The 20090-nt window shown below is 45.6% G+C and overlaps 1 protein-coding gene across 2 annotated transcripts in view; it reads left to right on the forward strand.

The window, feature by feature from the left end:
- The first annotated feature begins 4549 nt into the window (after nucleotides 1-4549).
- Nucleotides 4550-20090, forward strand: part of LOC120946919 (alpha-2-macroglobulin-like) — a 93866-nt gene continuing 78325 nt past the window's right edge. Inside the window, exons 1-8 of one of the 2 annotated variants that reach the window (XM_040361743.1) lie at nucleotides 4550-4668; nucleotides 7900-8083; nucleotides 9783-9939; nucleotides 12219-12271; nucleotides 15404-15424; nucleotides 17478-17646; nucleotides 17881-17965; nucleotides 18895-19021. In XM_040361743.1, the coding sequence (XP_040217677.1) occupies nucleotides 4604-4668; nucleotides 7900-8083; nucleotides 9783-9939; nucleotides 12219-12271; nucleotides 15404-15424; nucleotides 17478-17646; nucleotides 17881-17965; nucleotides 18895-19021 (861 nt within the window). In that variant the 5' untranslated portion in view covers nucleotides 4550-4603. The remainder of the gene's footprint in view (nucleotides 4669-7899; nucleotides 8084-9782; nucleotides 9940-12218; nucleotides 12272-15403; nucleotides 15425-17477; nucleotides 17647-17880; nucleotides 17966-18894; nucleotides 19022-20090) is intronic. The other variant, XM_040361742.1, reaches the window with a different exon arrangement.

Here is a 20090-nt window from a genome sequence, read left to right on the forward strand (position 1 = left end):
CAGCACGAGTGCTGCCGGCACTGGGGAGCTACAGTTCATTGAGGGAACCATGAATGCCAACACGTTCTGTGACATACTGAAGCCGAGCATGATCCCCCTTCCTTCAGAGACTGGGCCACAAGGCAGTATTCCAAGATGATAACGATCCCAAACACACCTCCAAGATGACCACTGCCTTGCTAAAGAAGCTGAGGGTGATGGACTGGCCAAGCATGTCTACAGACCTAAACCCTATTGAGCATCTGTGGGTCTATAACATCCATCAGCTCCGTGATGTCGTCATATAGGAGTGGAAGAGGACTCCAGTGGCAACCTGCGAAGCTCTTGGGAACTCCATGTCCAAGAAGGTTAAGGTAGTGCTGGATAATAATGGTGGCTACACAAAATTGTGACACTTTGGACTCAATTTGGACATTTTCACTTAGGGGTGTACTCACTTTTGTTGCTAGCGGTTTAGACATTAATGGCTGTGTGTTGTTTGTTTGAGGGGACAGCAAATTTTCATCTAATATATAAGCTGTACACTCACTACTTTACATTGTAGCACAGTGTCATTTCTTCAGTGTTGTCACATGAAAAGATAATAAAATATTTACAAAAATGTGAGGGGTGTACTCACTTTTGTGAGATACTGTATATGTATATAGCACTACCCCCGAAGGAGCTGCTGGTTTGATTTGGGAGGCACGTTACCTCTAATTTTCCGCTGTCTAGGGTACTGGATGAGAGCTGTAAATAAGTCCACACTGTCGGTGTTTTTTCTGTGCTTTATTAGCAACGGGGTAAAATGGTAAAAATAGTAATAGGTGAAGGGATAGGAGAAATGGAAGATGGCGGATTCAGGTATAACTGGTTTCTGGAAACAGTCCTGCTTCCGACGACAACTTTTGTTGCCACTCTAACTAGAGTGGGCATAGTGCACCTGTATAGGCCTCTCTCACCAGCCTAGCAGCCAGGGTGTCACTCGGAGCTTTAGCAAAAGTCCCTGCCACAGACTTTTCCAAAGGGTGGAGACATTTTCTGTCCGAAATCCTTCTCAAACTGGATTTAGCACCCAGATCTCCTTCAAACAACTTTGGCGACTACGGGACTGACAGGCGACCATCATTCAGCCTCTCAGAAACAGTGTGTCCTTCAATGAAGCAACAGGCCTCTCCTGAGATACCAGCCTTGTACTCGGTATTTCCCCAGACAGGTTCTTTATCGGTCGGCTTCCTCCCTCTGGACGGACAGCACAGGACAACTCTGCAACTTGCAGACCCAGTCTACCCACCAGTCCCACAAGGTAAATCATTTGCTGAGGACCAACGTGGTTCCGGAGCCAGGAACACTCTAACACACACCCCGGCCAGGAGGGCCACACACAGGGGTGGTGGGATGACTGCCCAGGCGGATAGCAGCGAGGACGACGAACCAGAACCAATGGCGTCTAAATACCCCTCCCCAGCATGCACAACGAGGCGACCAACCCTCCTGATTGGATGCTGAGGAGAAGCATCCACGTGACCCTGACCTCACTACTGCCACCTGTTGTCTGGGGATGTGAGGTTCCCCAGACAACAACTATGGGCACACAGTACAGCCAGAGCTGGAGCAGAGGCCCTAAATTTAGCCAAATAAACATGATCAGAGGCAACTAACTCTCTGACCCCCTCTAAATTTAGAGCAGCACCTGCCATGAAAGTAGCTAGGCGCTACATGTACATTGCAAGGATTTTAACAAAACTTTGTTGCACATTCCATTGTTTTGTTATTCTTAAGAAATCTGTGTGTTTGTCTGTACCCATGTGGGAAAGTGAATCTAATGGGAGTGGTTTCATAATTATCAATCAGCTGTGCACCTGTAGGGCACTAATGAGAAAAGCTGCAGGATCTGCATCCCTTTAGACATGTTCCTATTGGGAGTGTCTCACCAAAAATTATTTTTTTTGCATCTTAGGCTGCTTTCACATTGAGGCGTGCAGCCGCGGTGATGGTATAGCTATACCGTCGTATTTACTGCGATATTCGGGCGCTAGCGGTGAGGTTTTAACCCCCACTAGCGGCCGAAAAAGGGTTAATACCGCCCGCGTTGCAGGCGGTATTACCGCGCTTTCCCATTGATTTCAATGGGAAGGCGCGGTATAGGAGCGGTGAACACACCACTCCTATACCGCGGTAAAGATGCGGCTAGCAGGACTTTTGGTGCGCTCCTGCTAGCACCCCACTTCAATGTGAAAGCCTTCGGGCTTTCACATTGAACACTACAGGGCATGATTTTTCATGCGGTATATCAGCGCTATTTTTAGCACTGTACCGCGTGAAAAATGCCTCAATGTGAAAGGGGCCTTAGAGCAGATTTCTGTGAAAATCAGAGAGCCAATCATACAGTAGGTGCACGCGATATTGTGTCAATCTCGCTCCCTTTCTCGGCGAGATTGAGCACCTATGAGCCCCATCGCGGGAGCCAGCGCCGAGCTGGCTTGCCGCGATGGAGACAGAGCCGTCATAGAAGCGACGGGAGATCCGACTTGGATTCCCGCCAATTCTACACGTGTGCGGAGTTTGTTATGAATCCTGAGGGGGAAGTCCCCCGCCGGATTTTAAATAAAAATTCGGCATGGGTTCCCCCTCAGGAGCATACCGGGCCCTTAGGTCTGTTATGGGTTGTAAGGAGAGCCCCCCTACGCCGAAAAAACTGTGTAGGGGGTCCCCCTACAATCCATACCAGACCCGTATCCAAAGCACGCTACCCGGCCGGTCAGGAAAGGAGTGGGGACGAGCGAGCACCCCCCCCCCCTCCTGAGCCGTACCAGGCTGCATGCCCTCAACATGGGGGGGTTGGGTGCTCTGGGGCAGGGGGGCGCACTGCGGGGCCCCCCCACCCCAGAGCACCCTGTCCCCATGTTGATGAGGACAGGGCCCCTTCCCGACAACCCTGGCCGTTGGTTGTCGGGGTATGCGGGCGGGAGGCTTATCGGAATCTGGGAGCCCCCTTTAATAAGGGGCCCCCAGATACCGGCCCCCCACCCTAAGTGAATGGATATGGGGTACATCGTACCCCTACCCATTCACCTGGAGGAAAAATGTTAAAGTCAATAAACACAACACAAGAGTTTTTAAAATAATTTATTAGTCTGCTCCGGAGGCCGCCCCCTGTCTTCTTTAGCTCTGTTTACCAGGGGGGGCTTCTTCTTTGACGTCTTCGGGTGGGGGCCGCTCTTCGCCGCCGTCCGGTTCTCTTCCACCGCCGGGGGGGGGGGGTCGCTTTTTTAAAAGCGCCCACTCCTCGGCGGGTTTCCTCCGACGTCTTCGGCGGGGGTGGTGTGCTTCTTCTTCCGCTATCCGGGTGGGGTCTTCTTCTGCTATCCGGGGGGTCTTCTTCACTCTCCGGGGGTCTTCTGCTATGTTCGCCGCTCTCCGCTGTTGACTCGGCGCACCCCGGTTCTTCCTCCAGCTGTCCGGTGCCTTCTCCTTCAGCGCTGAACGTCTATCTTCTTCCGTGCTGTGACGTATTCTTCTTCTTCCGGGCTGTGACGTATTCTTCTTCTCTTCTCCAGATGTTGACACGCCGGCTCTTCTCGCTGAAATGGCAGGTGCGCTGCTTTCATCGGACCTATATAGGCCTCACAGTCCCATCATGCTCTGTACCTACCCATGTGATACCTACCCACGTGGTATAATTTGTTTATAATTTTTTTTTTTTACTAGTAATGGCGGCAATCTGAGATTTTTATCGTGACTGTGACCTTGTGGTGGACATATCGGACACTTTTGACACTATTTTGGGACCATTCACATTTATACAGCGATCAATGCTATAAAAATTCATTGATTACTGTATAAATGTCACTGGCGGGAAAAGGGGTTAACACTAGGGGGCGATCAAGGGGTTAAATGTGTTACCTAGGGAGTGATTCTAACTGTAGGGGGAGGGGACTCACAAGGGGAGGGGATTGATCATTGTTCCTCTGTACAGACGTGGTCTTGCTCTGTTATCGGGCAATCGTGCATCGGCTCCAGAGTGACACGGCGGCCATGCGTGCCCCCTAGACGGCCGGGAAGCAGAGGAAATCATATGATGCCCGCCCAGGATAGGAGATCTTTCCTGCGGACTTTTTTTTTTAGATGATGGCTGGGAAGTGGTTAAATATTAAAGTAGAAAACATATTTTTTTTATTTCTAAATCTTTGTTCGTTTATATAGTAAAAAAAAAAAAAAAAACAGTGGTGATCAAATACCACCAAAAGAAAGCTCTATTTGTGGGGAAAAAATGATATCAATTTCATTAGTGTACAGTGTTGCATGACTACACAATTTCCAGTTAAAGTAGCACATTGCTGACTAGCAAAAAATGCCCTGGTCATAAAGGGGGTAAAACCTTCCGGAGGTCAAGTGGCTTAACACATTTTCATATATTTTTGTACAGATTCAGTCCACAAATGACCTGCTTTCCTAATGATATGTAAAGCAGGTGTGGTAAATGTAGCCTATGTCTTCATCTTGGCGTGTCCTGGAAAAGCAGAATGAGGAAGGAGGAAGTCCCCGCCCCTATTCTCAGGTGTATATAGACAGGTGAGGGAGGAGGGCTGGGACAGGTGTGAGAAGTTGTGTACCTGGTAACATGAAGCTGAGAAGTCTGCTGGCCTTGTCCCTTCTGTGTCTCATCCCTGCAGGCAATGCAGAGCCGTAAGTAATGTCTTATGGGAACTTTTATTTGTAGTTCCTGTTGGCTCTTTCACACCTATGCATGTGTATGTTTATATAAATGTGGTATATGTCTATTTAAAAAAAAAAAAAAAAACGTATTTTTAGTAATATTATCTTAAATAAAGTGTTGAAAAAAAAAATTCTAATGGAATGTTTTATAGCGATCAGTGCTATAAAAATGCATTGGATTACTATAAAAATGCCACTGGCAGGGAAGGAGTTAACACTAGGGGGCGGGGAAGGGGTTAAGTATGTTTCCTGGGTGTGTTCTAACTGTAGGGGGGGTGGCCTCACTAGGGGAAAGGACTGATCGCTGTTCATACATTGTATTTCTCCCCTGACAGGACCGGGAGCTGTGTGTTTACACACACAGCTCCTGGTCCTCGCTCTGTAACGAGCAACCGTGGGTGCCCGGTGGCGATCGCGCCCGCCGGGCACACGCACGGGAGTCGGGGATGAGCGGGGGCGCGCACGCGCCCCTAGTGGCCGCTTCGAGAGCCCGACGTATAGCTACGGGCTCTCGTGCAGGGGAGCCGACCTGCCGCCGTATAAATGCAGTGCATCCAAAGTGTACATCTATTAAACAGATGCCCATTACAGCCACATCTAGACCCAATACAATGTTGACCCACAAAAAAAATATATATAAAAAATGCATAAATAATATTATACACAGCATTTTCCACACAGTTTATAAACAGACTTTTCAGCTCTTCTTTTTATTTTTGGGTAGAACTTGGATAGGGTGATGGTAAGGCTAGGGATAATCCAGTAACTGTAAACTTGAAAATGAGGACACTAAGGCCCTTTTCACACTGACACATTTTTTAGGCGGTTTAGCGCTAAAAATAGCACTGCTATACCGCCTGAAAAAATCGTGCCCTGTAGTCTTCAGTGTGCTAGCAGGACCGCTCCAAAAGTCCTGCTAGCCGCATCTTTGGAGGGGTATAGGAGCGGGGTGTTTATCAGGTGAAATCAATGGGAAACCGGGGTAATACGCCTCTGCAGAGTCGCATTGCCGATAGTATTAACCCTTTTTCGGCCACTGGCGGGGTTAAAACCGCACCGATAGCGGACAAATATTGTGGTAAATACTACGGTATAGCGGCGCTAAAAATTGCGCCGCTATACCGCCACCACACCTCCACTGCCACGAAATCTTCAGGGTGACGGAACCCCCTTCAAAGTGTATAGATGAACAGTACAAAAAGGGGCTCTTTAACGGGCATACAATCCAGAGTGTACAAATCGTAACTGCCGATCTCCCAGAGAGGCCATAGAAAGTCTTTAGCTTTAGAAGGCTGGTACTCGCTGTTTCCTGATCCCTTGGCAGCCACGTGCAAGGTCAATCAACTTCTACACTAGAGTTGCCTGTGTCCTGAATCCTTAGGGGGCTTTCTGTAAATGCTCCAGGAGGAGAGAACGGAGGTCCCCCAGCCAAGCCATAGCTGGGATCCCACAAAATGTGCTTGCATTCCAGGCAGCTGTCCCAGGGATGTTGCTGCCCTCAGGCTTGGTCTTACTCCCTAAGGAACAAGAGACCTCTGCTCTGGACTCCAGCCTATTTATACCTCCCTCAGTCACCTGCTGGTTATCTACTTTATTGACCAAGGTTTGGCTAGTGAGGTAATAACATGCAGCCTGAGGTCATATTCTTCCACCCACTATGTACCAGGGTCCCATGGGAAACGGGGGGTGTAATTGAGCCCATTCCTCCACAGTGGACTTAACAAATCAAGCAATGCTCTCCTTGACTACAGGGAGGCAAAAAAAAAATTGTATTTAACAAATGGCACTATGGGGTGCTACATGATGGCCCTGGACCAAAATAAATGAGAATTTTTGATGTACATTGAAATGATCTTCAAAGAAGCAGATCTATGCTGAAAGTATTGTGTGGGTGCACATTGGGCCAGATCCTCAAAAGAGATACGCAGGCGGATCTGCTGTTCCGCCTGCGTATCCCTGTTTCTATCTTTGGAACTGATCCACAGAATCAGTTTCCAAGAGATAGACAGAAGATCCGGCATGTGTAAGAGACTAAGGCCCCATACACACGAGAGGATCGATCCGCTGAAATTGATCCGGGGATCGGTTTCAGCGGATAGATCCGCTGGTGTGTACGATCCAGCGGATATTTATCCGCGGATATATTTCGGGCCGACCGATTTCCAGCGGATAAAAATTTCTTAGCATGCTAAGAAATCTATCCGCTGGAATCGGCTCCAGCGGATCGATCTGGTGGTCTGTACAGACTCACCGGATCGATCCGTCCAAACCCATCCCTCGCATGCGTCGTAATGATTCGACGCATGCGTGGAATTCCTTATATGACAGCGTAGCGCACGTCGCCGCGTCATCATCGCGGCGACGGCGCGACACGTCATCGCGATGGGAATTCTGCGGCGGATTTCGATCCGATGGTGTGTACACTCCATCGGATCAAAATCCTCAGAGGATTTATCCGCGGAAACGGTCCGGAGGACCGTATCCGCGGATAAATCCTCTCGTGTGTACTAGGCATTACACTGCCGGATCTTAGGATGCAGTACCGCATCCGCTGCTGGGGGCTTTTTTCGCATCGAAATGCTGCTTCGGGTATGCATATTAGCACTTACGGAGATCCACTAAGCTTTTCAGCTTCGTTTTTTCTCCGTAAGTATTAAGTTGCATGTGTAAAATTAGGGCTGCTTTTACAAAGTGTAAACTGTTTACACCTTGTAAAAGTAGACCTTTCTGTCCAGCGACGCGTTTTTTTTTTTTGTTTTAAATTTTTATTTTTCGCCGTATCTTTTTTTTTTTTCGACGCAACTTTATTGACCCGACGCGATCCACAAAGCTTGGCGTAACGTAATTTCGCGCTATGCACGTCGGGAAAATGACGTCACGAGCATGCGCAGTACGGCTGGCGCGGGAGCGCGCCTAATTTAAATGGGAATCGCCCCCATTTGAAGAGGAACGCCTTGCGCCGGCGGAATTTAAGTTACACAGCCGAAAATTTCTAGGTAAGTGCTTTGTGGATCGGGCACTTAGGTAGAAATTTTAAGGCAGTGTAACTTAAATGGAAAATTTTACGTTACGCCGGGTCTTTGTGGATCTGGCCGTTTGTTGTGATCCTAGGCTGCTAGCTTCTCTATTCATGACAAAGGGATTTTTTAACAAATGATAACTTTCTTGTTTGTAAATCCTTCTTTTTTTTTTTTTTCTTAGACAAATTTCAGTTTCCATCCCTAGCCTCCTGAAGAGTGGAGAGACAGGAAAGGCTTGTCTGACAGTCAAACGACACACCAATCCCATGCGTGTTCTGGCCATCCTTGAAGTTGGTGAAACAAACTACACTGTTATTGATGAGCAGGTCCCAGCTGGTGACATCTTTAAAACCTATGAATTGCAGGTTAGTGTTTTAAATATTTTTTGCTTCTGGTGTAACCAGGGGTAGGAGAAGTAGTGCCCTTTACAGGAAGGCCTTTATTGGCAGTCAACATTAGCTGAAGGACTCATCCGGTGCATAGAATTTGGCTGATGAGCAGAGAATATATGCTTGTATGTATGTATGTATGTCCACCTGTTTCCAGTGCATAACTATATTTATGCACACCAATTGCAGCTGGTGTGTTGTGGGGCATTTTTTTTTTAACCGTATTGGAGCCTTTGGCTCTAATCACGTGCTTCAAAAAAACAACCCCTCCCAATTGGAATCCATGCGCTGGCGCCCTGCATGTAGATTAGGGGGCCAAACGCATGGATGGAGGGAGTGGTGCCCGTGCGCCCCAAATGGACGGGACTTCACTGACTTGTGCAATAACAATAAACTAACAAGTATGGCAGCCAGCCAAGGAACTATACCAGACTGGGTAAGGAGGATGCACACATATCCATAATAGGGACTGGTTGATGGTAGTGTCATTAAAGTACATCTCGAGGATAACCTTGCTTTAGGTAGAATAATGAAGGGTTGGAAGGTGTCAGTTGTCAATTCTCATTGGAGAGTCTTCCACTCTCTTCCTGTCTTGGTGACAAGCGTTAGACACTAACCGAGGGTCAAAAGATGGGTGTGTGTGTGTTTTGCTATCAAAATGCACTGATCTATAGGGAAGGAGAAACCGCACCACACTGGTCTTACCAGTGAAAGGTTGTGCAAGGGATTGGGGGGGTCATTGGAAGCGAGCAGCATGAGTTCTCGGCACGGGTAGAGAACTGACAAAGCTGTGCTCTCATGCCTAGTGTGGACAGTTTTTAAAAGGAAAGCAGAGGGACTGGCATGAGTTCCAGGGATTTCATGTAAAGGAAGCAATTCAAAGAGTACGAGATACGATGTTGAAAGCAACATTGGTGCATCTGTCCCCTGTCGGCTCGAAGACCTGAGAACCAAGCGATCAGACTGAATGCTCTGTCCATGAGCACAGAGCTGGTGACTGTTAGTCACCAGTCTTTGCTCTGCTGCCTCCCCCCCCCCGCGCGCTAACTTGAGTGCCGAGCTGTGGAAGGGCGGGAGCCGCTGGCTTAGGCTTTTAGCGGCTCACTGAGAGGCTGGGCCAGGTGCCCATCTAGGGTTGTGGGTGGATCCCGACATATTGTCGCAATCTTGCCCCACCCTGGACTGGCTCTGTCTGCTGAAAACGGGTCACAGGAGTGCAGAATGAACTGTGATTTAAAGGAGAAGTACAGCCAAGTGAGCTTTGGCTGTACTTCTCATTTTAACCTTTTCTGCAGCAAATAGCACGGGTTACAAATTAATAAAGTAATACCGTAATTGCTAGAACTTCAACTGGCCTTTACTTGAAGTCGCCTTCCTGATGACTTTACAAATGTACTTCCTTTTTTTTGCTTTGAAAGTCAAATTTATGACGGTCATTTCTCAAACAAAACCACATACACTGTTAGAAATTTGTTCATGTGAGAAATTTTCATCCTGCTCCTTTTTTTTTTTTTTCCTTACTGTGATTAAAAGTTTACTTTTTATGATTAGCAATTTTAAATGGATGAATACAACAAAGTGAACATATGGCCAGCTTTAGACTTTATCTGGTATTACAAAATGCCAATCAGTTCAATTAACCATATGGGCTCTAATTGCCCTCCCATCTATGCAGGTGCCAAAGGTGGAAGTACCAACTCCAGTGTTCTTCCTTGTCAGAGCTGTCAGTGGGAACTACAACTACACGGCTCGCAGGTCTGTGGTCCTCGCCCCAACTGGCAATGTTGCCTTCATCCGGACAGACAAGGAACTGTACAAGGGTGGCCAGAAGGGTAGAGTTTTTTATTTATTTTTTATAGCTGTTAAACAGAAAATATAGTATGTGATATTTTGGTGTACCCTAAGGTACATTTTGATCTTTTTCATTTTTGTGTTCTTTAATTGTAATTCCTTTCGCGGTTTGCACATTGGCTACTAGAAGGAGCTATAAATTTGACTCTGCTTTTTTTTTTTTTTTTGGACCTGTTGAGATATTGGCCACACACGGAGTGCATTCTTTAGTGAGTCTACTTGCTCAGACTTGTATTTATTAAGAAGAGTCATAATCACAACCACTGTGTAGTACTTATAAGCAGAACATGGAGCCTGTGTATGCAATCAAATATGGCTTCATATATGGGTTTCATGCTACTTTGTGTGTGGCTAAATTTTGGGTGGGGGTTATGAATTGGAACTGTCAACGTTTTACTGCTCTATTGGACACATTTGCCCTCACTTTGTCCCATGGCAATTGTTTCTCCAGACAGAAAGTGATGGCAAAATTGTAACTGACTAACCGAAACAAAGTGGACAGGGCTTCTAGCCTCCCCCCCCCCCCCCCACGCTACTGAGAAAGGATGGGGGTGTGATTTCTGTCTGGTGAAACCTATTGTCAACCTATAGGAACATTTCTAATGTAGGGACCCCCCCCCCCTCTCCGAACCCTGCTGGTTCTTGGGCATGGTGGGTATAGAAAAGATGGGTGTCAGTCACTTTTAGTATGAAAAAAAGTGAGTTTATTGCTCACAACAGAAAATGTGGGAGGGTTGGGGCACAGGACACCCGAGTACAATATGTAGACAGATCAGCAGTCTCCAAAATCAAAACAGCCAGGTAGACAGCAATACAGAACAAGGGTCTTGGGCCTGCACCCAATGTGCCTACACACCAACAGCTGTCTCCTATAGCAACCAAAAACTTGCAACACTGTTCAGGGTTTCCTTGGATGAGTCCCCTTTGCTGCGTTCCCAACCTCCTCAGTCCCCAGCTCATGAAGAGTAACCTTGTGGTAATTCATCTCAGAACTCCTCCCCTTTCCTCATGCCCCCCAGGCAACAAGAAGCTCTCATTCTGGAAGAGCCTTTCTCATGCCCATAGGTGACGCACAAACTCTCTCTGGCAGAGCCTTGAGCACAGAGTCAAGCCTCAGACTCCAGGCCTCACTTAACGCAGATGTTCCTCACACATCCACACCAGACCAAGGTCTGGGTGGGAGGACCCTAATCAACTGACTTTCTCCAAATATATACTCCCAGCATGCTCAATGGCCTGAAACACCTACTGATTAACTAAAAAATATATGCTTTTCATAATGCAATCACACTGTAGCTCATCATATTAATGCCATAGGCAACAGTTCCACCTATTGACGGAAGGGAGAAACCTCATTTAAACCAGGCTTAGGAGAAAACACAAAATGATCACAAAGACCACAAATCAGCCATGTTAGTTACCACCTAGCACAGTTTAATTTACCAATAGACCCGCTTTAAGACAGGGGTGCTACACTAAATTGGACTGGATAACAATAAAACCAAACAGGAGTTCTAACCCATCCTAACTTTATCCAAAACTACATCTTGTGTCTAGATGTACACTTCACCTTTTTGTAGCCATCCCTGACTTTAGGAACAGCTTCCCTGTAATTTAGTATGTGCTCAATGCTAACCAAAAATACTGGTGTATTCCTGGAGGGTAAAAATGGCAATCCTAGTCATCCTGGGAACTATTATACTCGATTGCAGGCAAATTGGGAACTCTTATGCCGCGTACACACTGTAGGAATTTCCGACAACAAATGTTCGATGCAAGCTTCTTGTCTGAAATTCCGACATTTGCTGTCGGAATTTCCGACAACAAAAATTTTAGAGCTGGTTCTTAAATTTTCCAACAACAAAAGTTCTTGTCAGAAATTCTGATAGTCTGTATGCAATTCTGACGCATGCTCGGAATCATTGAACTTAATTTTTCTCGGCTCATCGTAGTGTTGTACGTAACCGCGTTCTTGACGTTCGGAATTTTCGACAACATTTGTGTAACCGTGTGTATGCAACACAAGTTTGAGCCAACATTTCGTTGGGGGAAAAAAATCCACGGTGTTGTCGGACTTTCCGATCGTGTGTACGCGGCGTTAGAGTAATGAGAAGTGCAGCAACCAAGTCTCTAGTATCTGGAACATCTGATATAGCTGAACCCAACTTCAAACAATGGCTTTTATTTCAAGCTTTGGTTCTGTCTGGATACTTGATTGTGTTGAGTGTCAACTTGGTGCACATCTTGTCTTTGTCTACAGTGCAGATGTACGTGATGTCAATGGACAATAATTTACGCCCAGTGGAGGAAACGGTAAGTAGTATTCAGATCTCTGATTTAAAAGTGAATAAAAACCCAATTGCTAAAACTGAATACGCTAAAAGATGGACTGCTTGGCAGTCAGACCCCACATATACTGCTTGTTTAGTCTTGGAAAGAATGGGAGGGGGGGTTGCTCCCCCCTATCCTCCTCATTACTTGTCTTGTAGGCTTCCTCTTCACCAGACAACTGGTTCTCCTGAGGCTGATCCTTTTTTGCTAGTTGTGTGGAAAACGCATTCGGTCTTTAGAAAAAATAATTTTCCACACTGCATCTGTCAACATTAAAAAAGTGGCTTGACCATATTTGAAGATGCATTTCCTTGACAACCCTGGGGGGAAACCTGCTTCTCCATTTATCACTGAAAATCTGATGTGTTCTGAGGGTTTGACTTTCTAAGTCGCCACTTACACTGACTGTCATTACTTCCCCTCTGAAAAGGGATTTGCAGTAGATTGCTCTTTTGAGGGCAGTAGAGCAGAAGTTTCCAGGCATTCCGGAGGCGATATTGCTGCCTCTTGAACACATGTGGAGTGTTTTGGCCATAACCGCAAGTCAAATATGTTGGGGTGCAGTCCCATTGACTTTGATGGGCGATGCAGACTGTCAAACTCAACATTTTTAGCTTTATCATTTCTCAAATTGGCCATCTTCTGTTTGGGTCCTAAAGTGGATGTAAACCCTTTCCTATACCCAGTGAACTGAGTAGTCTCAGGTGATACAGATATGAAATAAATCTCCCTACATAAGTTTAACATGCATATCTGCTGTGTCTCCCTTTCTACGCTCCTTGAAAGAGCAGAGGGTGTTAAATTGTTTCAGCAGTAGGTGGGTAGTCTGGGCTTACACTGGAGGAAAGGGACGCACAGAGCTGTATTATGAATAGATAAGCTCTCTGCTTATCTAACTCTAAGCTCTCTCCCCGACACAAATTTTCAGCTGCTGTTATCTCGTGTGTCAGAACTTGCAGTGACTCTGCTGATAACAGGAATGGAGCAGCAGAAAAGGCATGGCACTTAGAGCTTTGGAGAGGGATAAGTAAACACTACAGATACATGTGCCTTGGTCAAATTTCATGAATGAGGTTTACAACCACTTTAAAGCTGGATACACGCTATACAATTTTTCTGTCGTGTTTTTTTTTTTTTTTTTTTTTAAGATTTACCAAAACCAAATATGAGGTCAAACCTTAGTGTTGCTAAACTCACAACAGTAAAATCAGTCTGTATATGCAGCATAGCATGCTTGTTATACTTACTGTAGACCATGAGGGTTTAATCCTCTGCACTGTGTAAAAAGGCTGTTTTTTATCCTGTATGCACAGATCCTTCCCCTCCTGCACGGCCTATCTGGTGAAGGCCAGCTAGCGCAGGCAGGGTAGCTGACCTGCATGTAGCACTACCCCCAAAGGAGCTGCTGGTTTGTTTCGGGTGTCATGTTACTTCATGTTCCTCCACCGTCTAGAGGTATTTGGTGAACGTTGCAGTAACGGAATGTCTTTTTCTATGCTCTTTATTACCCAGCAGGGTAAAAACAAAACTTGGTGAAGAATAGAGGTTTAGCGAAAGTGCAGAGGGCAGATTCAAGTGTGAGCAATAGGGAAACAGTCCTGCTTCCAACAATACTTTCTTTTTTACCACTCTAGCCTGAGTGGGTGTAGTGCAGCTGGACAGGCCTCTCTCACAAGCCTGGCAGCCAGAATGTCACTCGGAACTTGGGAAAAGAAGTCTCTGCCACAGACTTTCCCTATGGTTGAAACGGCAGAGATAATCCTCCTTAGCAGACTTGACACCTGGATCTCCTTCAGGTAGTTTTAAATTGGGGTTCCCGACTGACAGGTGGCCAACATCCAGCCTCTGGTCCCTGATGGATGGTCAAGCCCCTATTGGAACACCAGCCTCTCTTGGTACTCCTCAGGCAGACTCTCCACCGTACAGCTTCCTCCAACAGGACGGACAGCCAAGGACCTCCTTAGGTGGGACCCAGTCGACTGAGTCCCCAAGCGGCAGATCGATTGCTCCAGGCCAACGTGGTCCCAAAGCCAGGATCTCTGCGTTGCGCGCGCACCCCGTCCCCGGAAGGCCATTTGCCGGGGCGGTGTGGAGTGGCTACCCTAAAGGTGGGCGCCACACAAGGAGAAGCCCAGGAAAATGGCGTCTGTCCCATAAATACCCCCCAGCATGCACAGCGAGGCAAACTCCTCCTGATAGGCTGCTGGGTAAGAGCACCCAATTCTTGACTCCACTGCTGCCTACCTGGGGTGAAATCGGCACCCCAGAAATGACAGAATGAGCCCACATCACAGCCAAAGCTGAGACAGAGGCCCAAATTTGAACAAATCAACATGGTCAGAGTTGCCTAACTCTCTGTCCCCCTCTAAATTTAACCTAGCACCGGTTCTGGAAAGTAACCTGGCGCTACATGCACATGCTCGGTTGTGTGTTTTTATGCTGGAGCGAACATGTTCTCAGAGCTAACCAGGTCACAAGATATTGACACCACACATGTGGTGATACAGATCATCCAAAAAAAAGTATATAGTGGCAGTATTTTAATGTAATGGGGGAGGTGAACTATTTTCATATTGCTGGGTTTAGTAACACTTTAAGAGTTTGTCAATTTGTATGCAATGAGGCAGGCCCTTTGCACTACATGGTTTTGGTAAATCTAAAGGAAATCGGACAACAAAAGTTGTATAGTGCTTATGGGGTCTAAGGCTCTGTTCACACCTGGGCGTATATACACCTGAAGCGCGACGCCGCAGCAGCCCCTAAGACGCTGGCAGGATGATTTTACATTGCCCTCTATGGAGATGGTTCACATCTCCACGCCGTACGCCGTACGCCTGCCGCCTGAAAACAAGTCCCGGACCTTTTTTTCAGGCGGCGTTCGGCATAGGAGATGTGGACCTGGGGGTAAGCTGCATTCACAATCGCGGCGTTTTGTCGCCGCAAATCGCGGTATAAAACATTGCAAATTGTCGCCGCAATTCGCGGGACAAAACGCCATGATTAAGTACGCCAAGGTGTGAATGCAGCCTAAGTCTCTGCAACAGCATATGCAAAATGTATGTGACTATCAAGCCATTAGTCTAACTTTTTTTTTCTTTTCTTTCCTCTTTTTAGTTCCCTGAAATCTATGTAATGGTAAGGAAAAAAAATAGCATTAAGTTGTTTTGTAAGTACAATCCGATGCAAACTTTACATACCTTGTAGTTAAAATTTAACGTTAATCTGTAGAGTATGCTACTCTTCCTAGCATTGAAACAGAAGTCAATCATTTGCTCAACTTATGTTAAAGAAAAAAAAAACGTTCTCCTGTAAGGTTTCCATGTTTAATTGACCACCTTCTTACTACTCAACTGATATTTTCTGGACAAATTAAATACATACATTTCCCTCCCCAGTTACACCTAAAGCATTGAAAACATGACAGGAGCTTAAAGGAACACTAAAGATTTGTTTTTTTATTAGATCAATTGATTGCTGTAAGCTAGAGCATTTAAATATCACTTACCTCGTTTTTCCTTTTGACCTCCAAAATACAGTAATCCAGGTATGAAAATGCAATTTCCTGTCTCTCCTCTTCTTGCTTTCCACCAGCATCTGAGCTGTTTTGCATGGTGGAAAGCAGAATGTGCTCACCCCCTCCCTATGACTACAGACCTGCGTGAAGATGCTCTCTTATCCCTCACAGGCATGGAGGCTAAGCTTATTGGGAACTGTAGTTCCCATTAGGCCGTGATGTAGCAAGAATGAATGTGCACCGCAAACCAGGAAGTCAGTGAGAATAATGATTCAGGAGTGACAGAGGTGAATAAAACAGCTCGATTTCAACAGGTATCAAACTAGTTATAATGCAAAACATTACTTTTTACTTTATCAGCTACTGTCAGACTTTAATTTAAGAGGAAACATTTTTGTCTTTACAACCCCTTTAAACTCTTCCCTACTGTATGGCTTTAAACAGGGGTATTGGGCCCTTGTTAGTTTACAGCAGCCTTTCTTTTTACCCCAGAGGAACCCTTGAAATGTTTCAAGTCACGGGGACCCCTGCTAAAACCAGACTATCACGGGTCAAAAGTATAACGGCCCTTACATTGTTGGTCAGTAGGAAAAATGCCCCATTTAGTGATCAGAATGCCAACTCTACAGACAGCTAAAAAAATCAATGGTCTTGTGCTACTGGCTCTACCAAATGGCATTGGACCCAGGACTATGCAAGCACCAACAGATGGCGTCAATCAGCTGCAGGTAAATGAACACTAGTAACCTCTGGCCAAAGCTTTGTTGAGAATGCACAGTGTAATAATGGGGAAAGTGACCTGTATAATATGGGACAATGACCAGCCATATGGTACCCAAAATACTCTAGTACAGTTTGGTTTAAAACAATAAATAAAAATTGTATCATGATATGACAAGTTGACAGAGGTGGTAAAGGATATAATTTTGTACTGCTGTTGCAATATACCACATTATAACAAATAAGCAAAATGTTTGGCCTTAGGAGTTGGATAACCCTTTCATAGTGGTGGCTAGGCTGACAAGTTCCAAAACGAAGAACGGCAGGAAGATGAGTGTCAATGGCATGCTTGGTCAGACAGTTGTGCCCCTATGGTAGGGCACAAGAGGAGAAAGGTGGTGGGAGAGATACTGGGGGAAGGTGAGCAAGCCAAAGAAAAAGGAAGTAGACCTAAAATAAACATATCCTAGGTATAATACCACAAAGAGGAGGTAATTAAAAAGCTGGGGGGGGGGGGGGACAGGAATAGCAAGAGGAAAGTGACTTACCGGGTCCCTATAAGGTAGGGAACCTGTTATTGAAGAAAGATGTAGGCCTATTAGCTAATTTAAGAAATGGGGGGGGGCTAAAGGCTAGAAGCATACAGTGACTCCCATGGAGACCAGATAATGAATGTTCAGTTTCTACTCCTGAAGGGCAGTGATCACATCATGGGGCAAGCCTTGTCTTTGCTTCTAAATGTAGTTGTTGACTGCCCTTCAGGAGTAAAATGTTCAAATGTGTTTGTGGACACCTTGAGTATCTGCTGTTGATGCTCATCTCCCAACATCCTTTTATTAATATTGCCTAATTACTGAAAACCTTATCTATGGCCTTGAGAGAGTAAATCAGTTGCTGCGTCTCTCGTTCTGTTCTTACAGAATTTGTTTAATTGCCTGAATTTCCCATTTTTAGGATCCAGCTGGGAATCGGATACATCAATGGCTGGATCAGAGTACGATGGGATCATTCCTATACCTAAGTTTCATGATGCTTGATGACCCAGATCTTGGACATTTTCAGATCATAGCTAACAGACAGTCTGGCACCCCAGTTACTAAATCTATAAAGGTTGAGCAGTATGGTATGTATGACTGGTGGTTTCTTTTGAGCAGTACTGTTGGGTGAAGCCAGTGGCAGCTTTTTCCATTGCACATCATGGCAGACTTGCCTTTTAGGTTTGCCTCCACCTCCAGCACTGACCACTTTGTACTCTCCCTCAGCCTTTCATAATTCTCTGCTTCAACTCTAGCTTTTTTCATTTAACCTTTGGGCTGCCACTGATGCCTGAATTCTAATGTGTTTTATTTTATTCCAGCTCTGCCCAAGTTTAGCCTAATGCTGGAAGCTCCCAATAGTGTAACCATCCTGGACAAGAATGTTTCGGTCGAAGTGAATGCCAGGTAGGGTAACCAAGACCATCTCTTTCTCTTTCTCTGCTAGATGTTTCTTTGCAACTTCCTTTGTGTTCTCCATTGTCCATCTTCATTTATTTTCCAAACTTTATTTATCTTGTGCAGTAAATGTTAAATCGGTAGTAAATTTTAACTTGCAGCCCAGAAATTCAGCACTGCCCCCCTAATTTACATGCAGAGCGCTGGATGCATGGATTACAGTGGGGTGTTTGTTTTTTGAAGGGCATAATTAGAGCTGGAGGCTCGAATTGGCGTAAAAAAAGGTGGGCTCTGCACCCTAAGCCCATTTAGTTGTGATGATAGCAAATTAATATTTGCTATTGTCTTCCTGATTCTCATTCTGGCCCAGGAAGTGGGTCCTGAGACCCAATTGGCCGAGAGGAGAGGCAATCCTATTGGCAGCCAACGAGGAGGGAGGAGATGCAGAGGAAGGAGATGCAGGGTGAAGCCGCTGCCCGCGACCTAGATGGGGTAAGTGCGGGGCTGGTGATGACCGACCAGGGGGGTGTTGGGTGGCTGTATTGCCGCCCCCCAAAGATATACCACCAGCCGCCACTGCTATTCGTCAGTTATGAATGAACACAATGGGTCTGCATTACTAAAGCAAATGAACTGTGCAGTTTCTTTAGAGCTTAGTAAGTGACGTAAAGCATCACTTTGCAAAGAATACCCAATCGCATGCAAGGCAAATTTAAATGATTGGATGATAGAAGTCAGCAGAGCTTCTGCTCATCTACTAAGCTCTGGAGCAACTGCACGTGTTTATGTAGAAAAGGAAGGGGCTTCCCCCCCCCCACTAGCCCACCCTGCCACATCCTCTAGAAATATTTAAACACCAGAACACAGATTGGTTTTAACTGTCAACAGACAACCTTTCAAGATCAGTGTGCAGAACTAAGCCTTCTTCATTTTCCCAGGTACACATATGATCAGGGTGTTCCAGGACAAATATCAGGCAGATTGTGCAGACCACCAGCCAACTATTACAATGGAAACACCTGCAATAGAAGTCCTGATGGTATCTGTGTGCCATTCACTGGAACGGTGAGATCCAACGGCAATCATACTTGCAAATCTTAAACTTTGCCATTAACCCACATTTCTCTCCCTTACTTTTCAAAAATGGTTGCATTTTATGATTTTGATTTATTAACTATTTATTAACAAAGCCCTGCACCGCACTGTGAGCTCTGACAAACTCTTCCATCTTCACCTGGTCTTCTGGGTTTGAGTACTCCAAGCGCCTGATTGGCTGCGCCACAATGTTGTCACTCCCACAGGAGTCACGGACCGCAGCACGGAGCTCTGTGGGACAGCATGGGTATACCGTCCCTTCAGATTACATGCACTAGTGACATCACCAGCGCATGGAGTGTAAATATCTCCTAAACCTTGAAGGTATAGGAGATATTCATATACAGTACCTACAGGTACACCTTATTATAGGCTTACCTGTAGATACAAGCCTACAGAATGGGTTTACATCCACTTTAAACAAAGAGTAAACATCCAACGGGATTGGTTTCACGAAAAATAAGGATTCTGATTGTTTAAAATGTTCAATATGCTATTTAAAAAAAATTCTAAATTTTTGAACAATTTCATTCATTGTGTGGCCTGCAAAGGAAGCAAACTTTTTTTTTACAGACATGTTATACTTGGGGGGGGGGGGGGGTTGCACAGAGCAGCCACGATCCTCGAAGGCAAATTGTGCAGTTGCTCCAGAGCTTGGTAAATGAGGTGAACTTAAAGTGCAAGTTCACCTTTACGGAAAAACCTGTAAGGTGTACTTACACAGGACCCTCTGTCCTCACCCCTCCACCCCCCCCCCCCGTCCCACTGACCTGGACCGCCGCAATCTATATCTCCCAACATTTTGAGATGGGAATGAGGGACACCTATCAGCAAAAGTATGCAGAATTATGTCAGAATGTTTATACTGAAATAACAAAATTGTATTGTTTTTATGAAATTATGCAAATCTTGTTTTGAGAGATTTTACATTTTTCCAACAATGCAAACGAGAAATTCAAGTTCGTTTTTATCCGTGCTATTTTGAAGACCAGTGACACAAATGATATTGCTTAAAAATATATATTAACTAAAAATATTA

This window comes from Rana temporaria, chromosome 8, assembly GCF_905171775.1.
Source record: "Rana temporaria chromosome 8, aRanTem1.1, whole genome shotgun sequence".
NCBI lineage: Eukaryota > Metazoa > Chordata > Amphibia > Anura > Ranidae > Rana > Rana temporaria.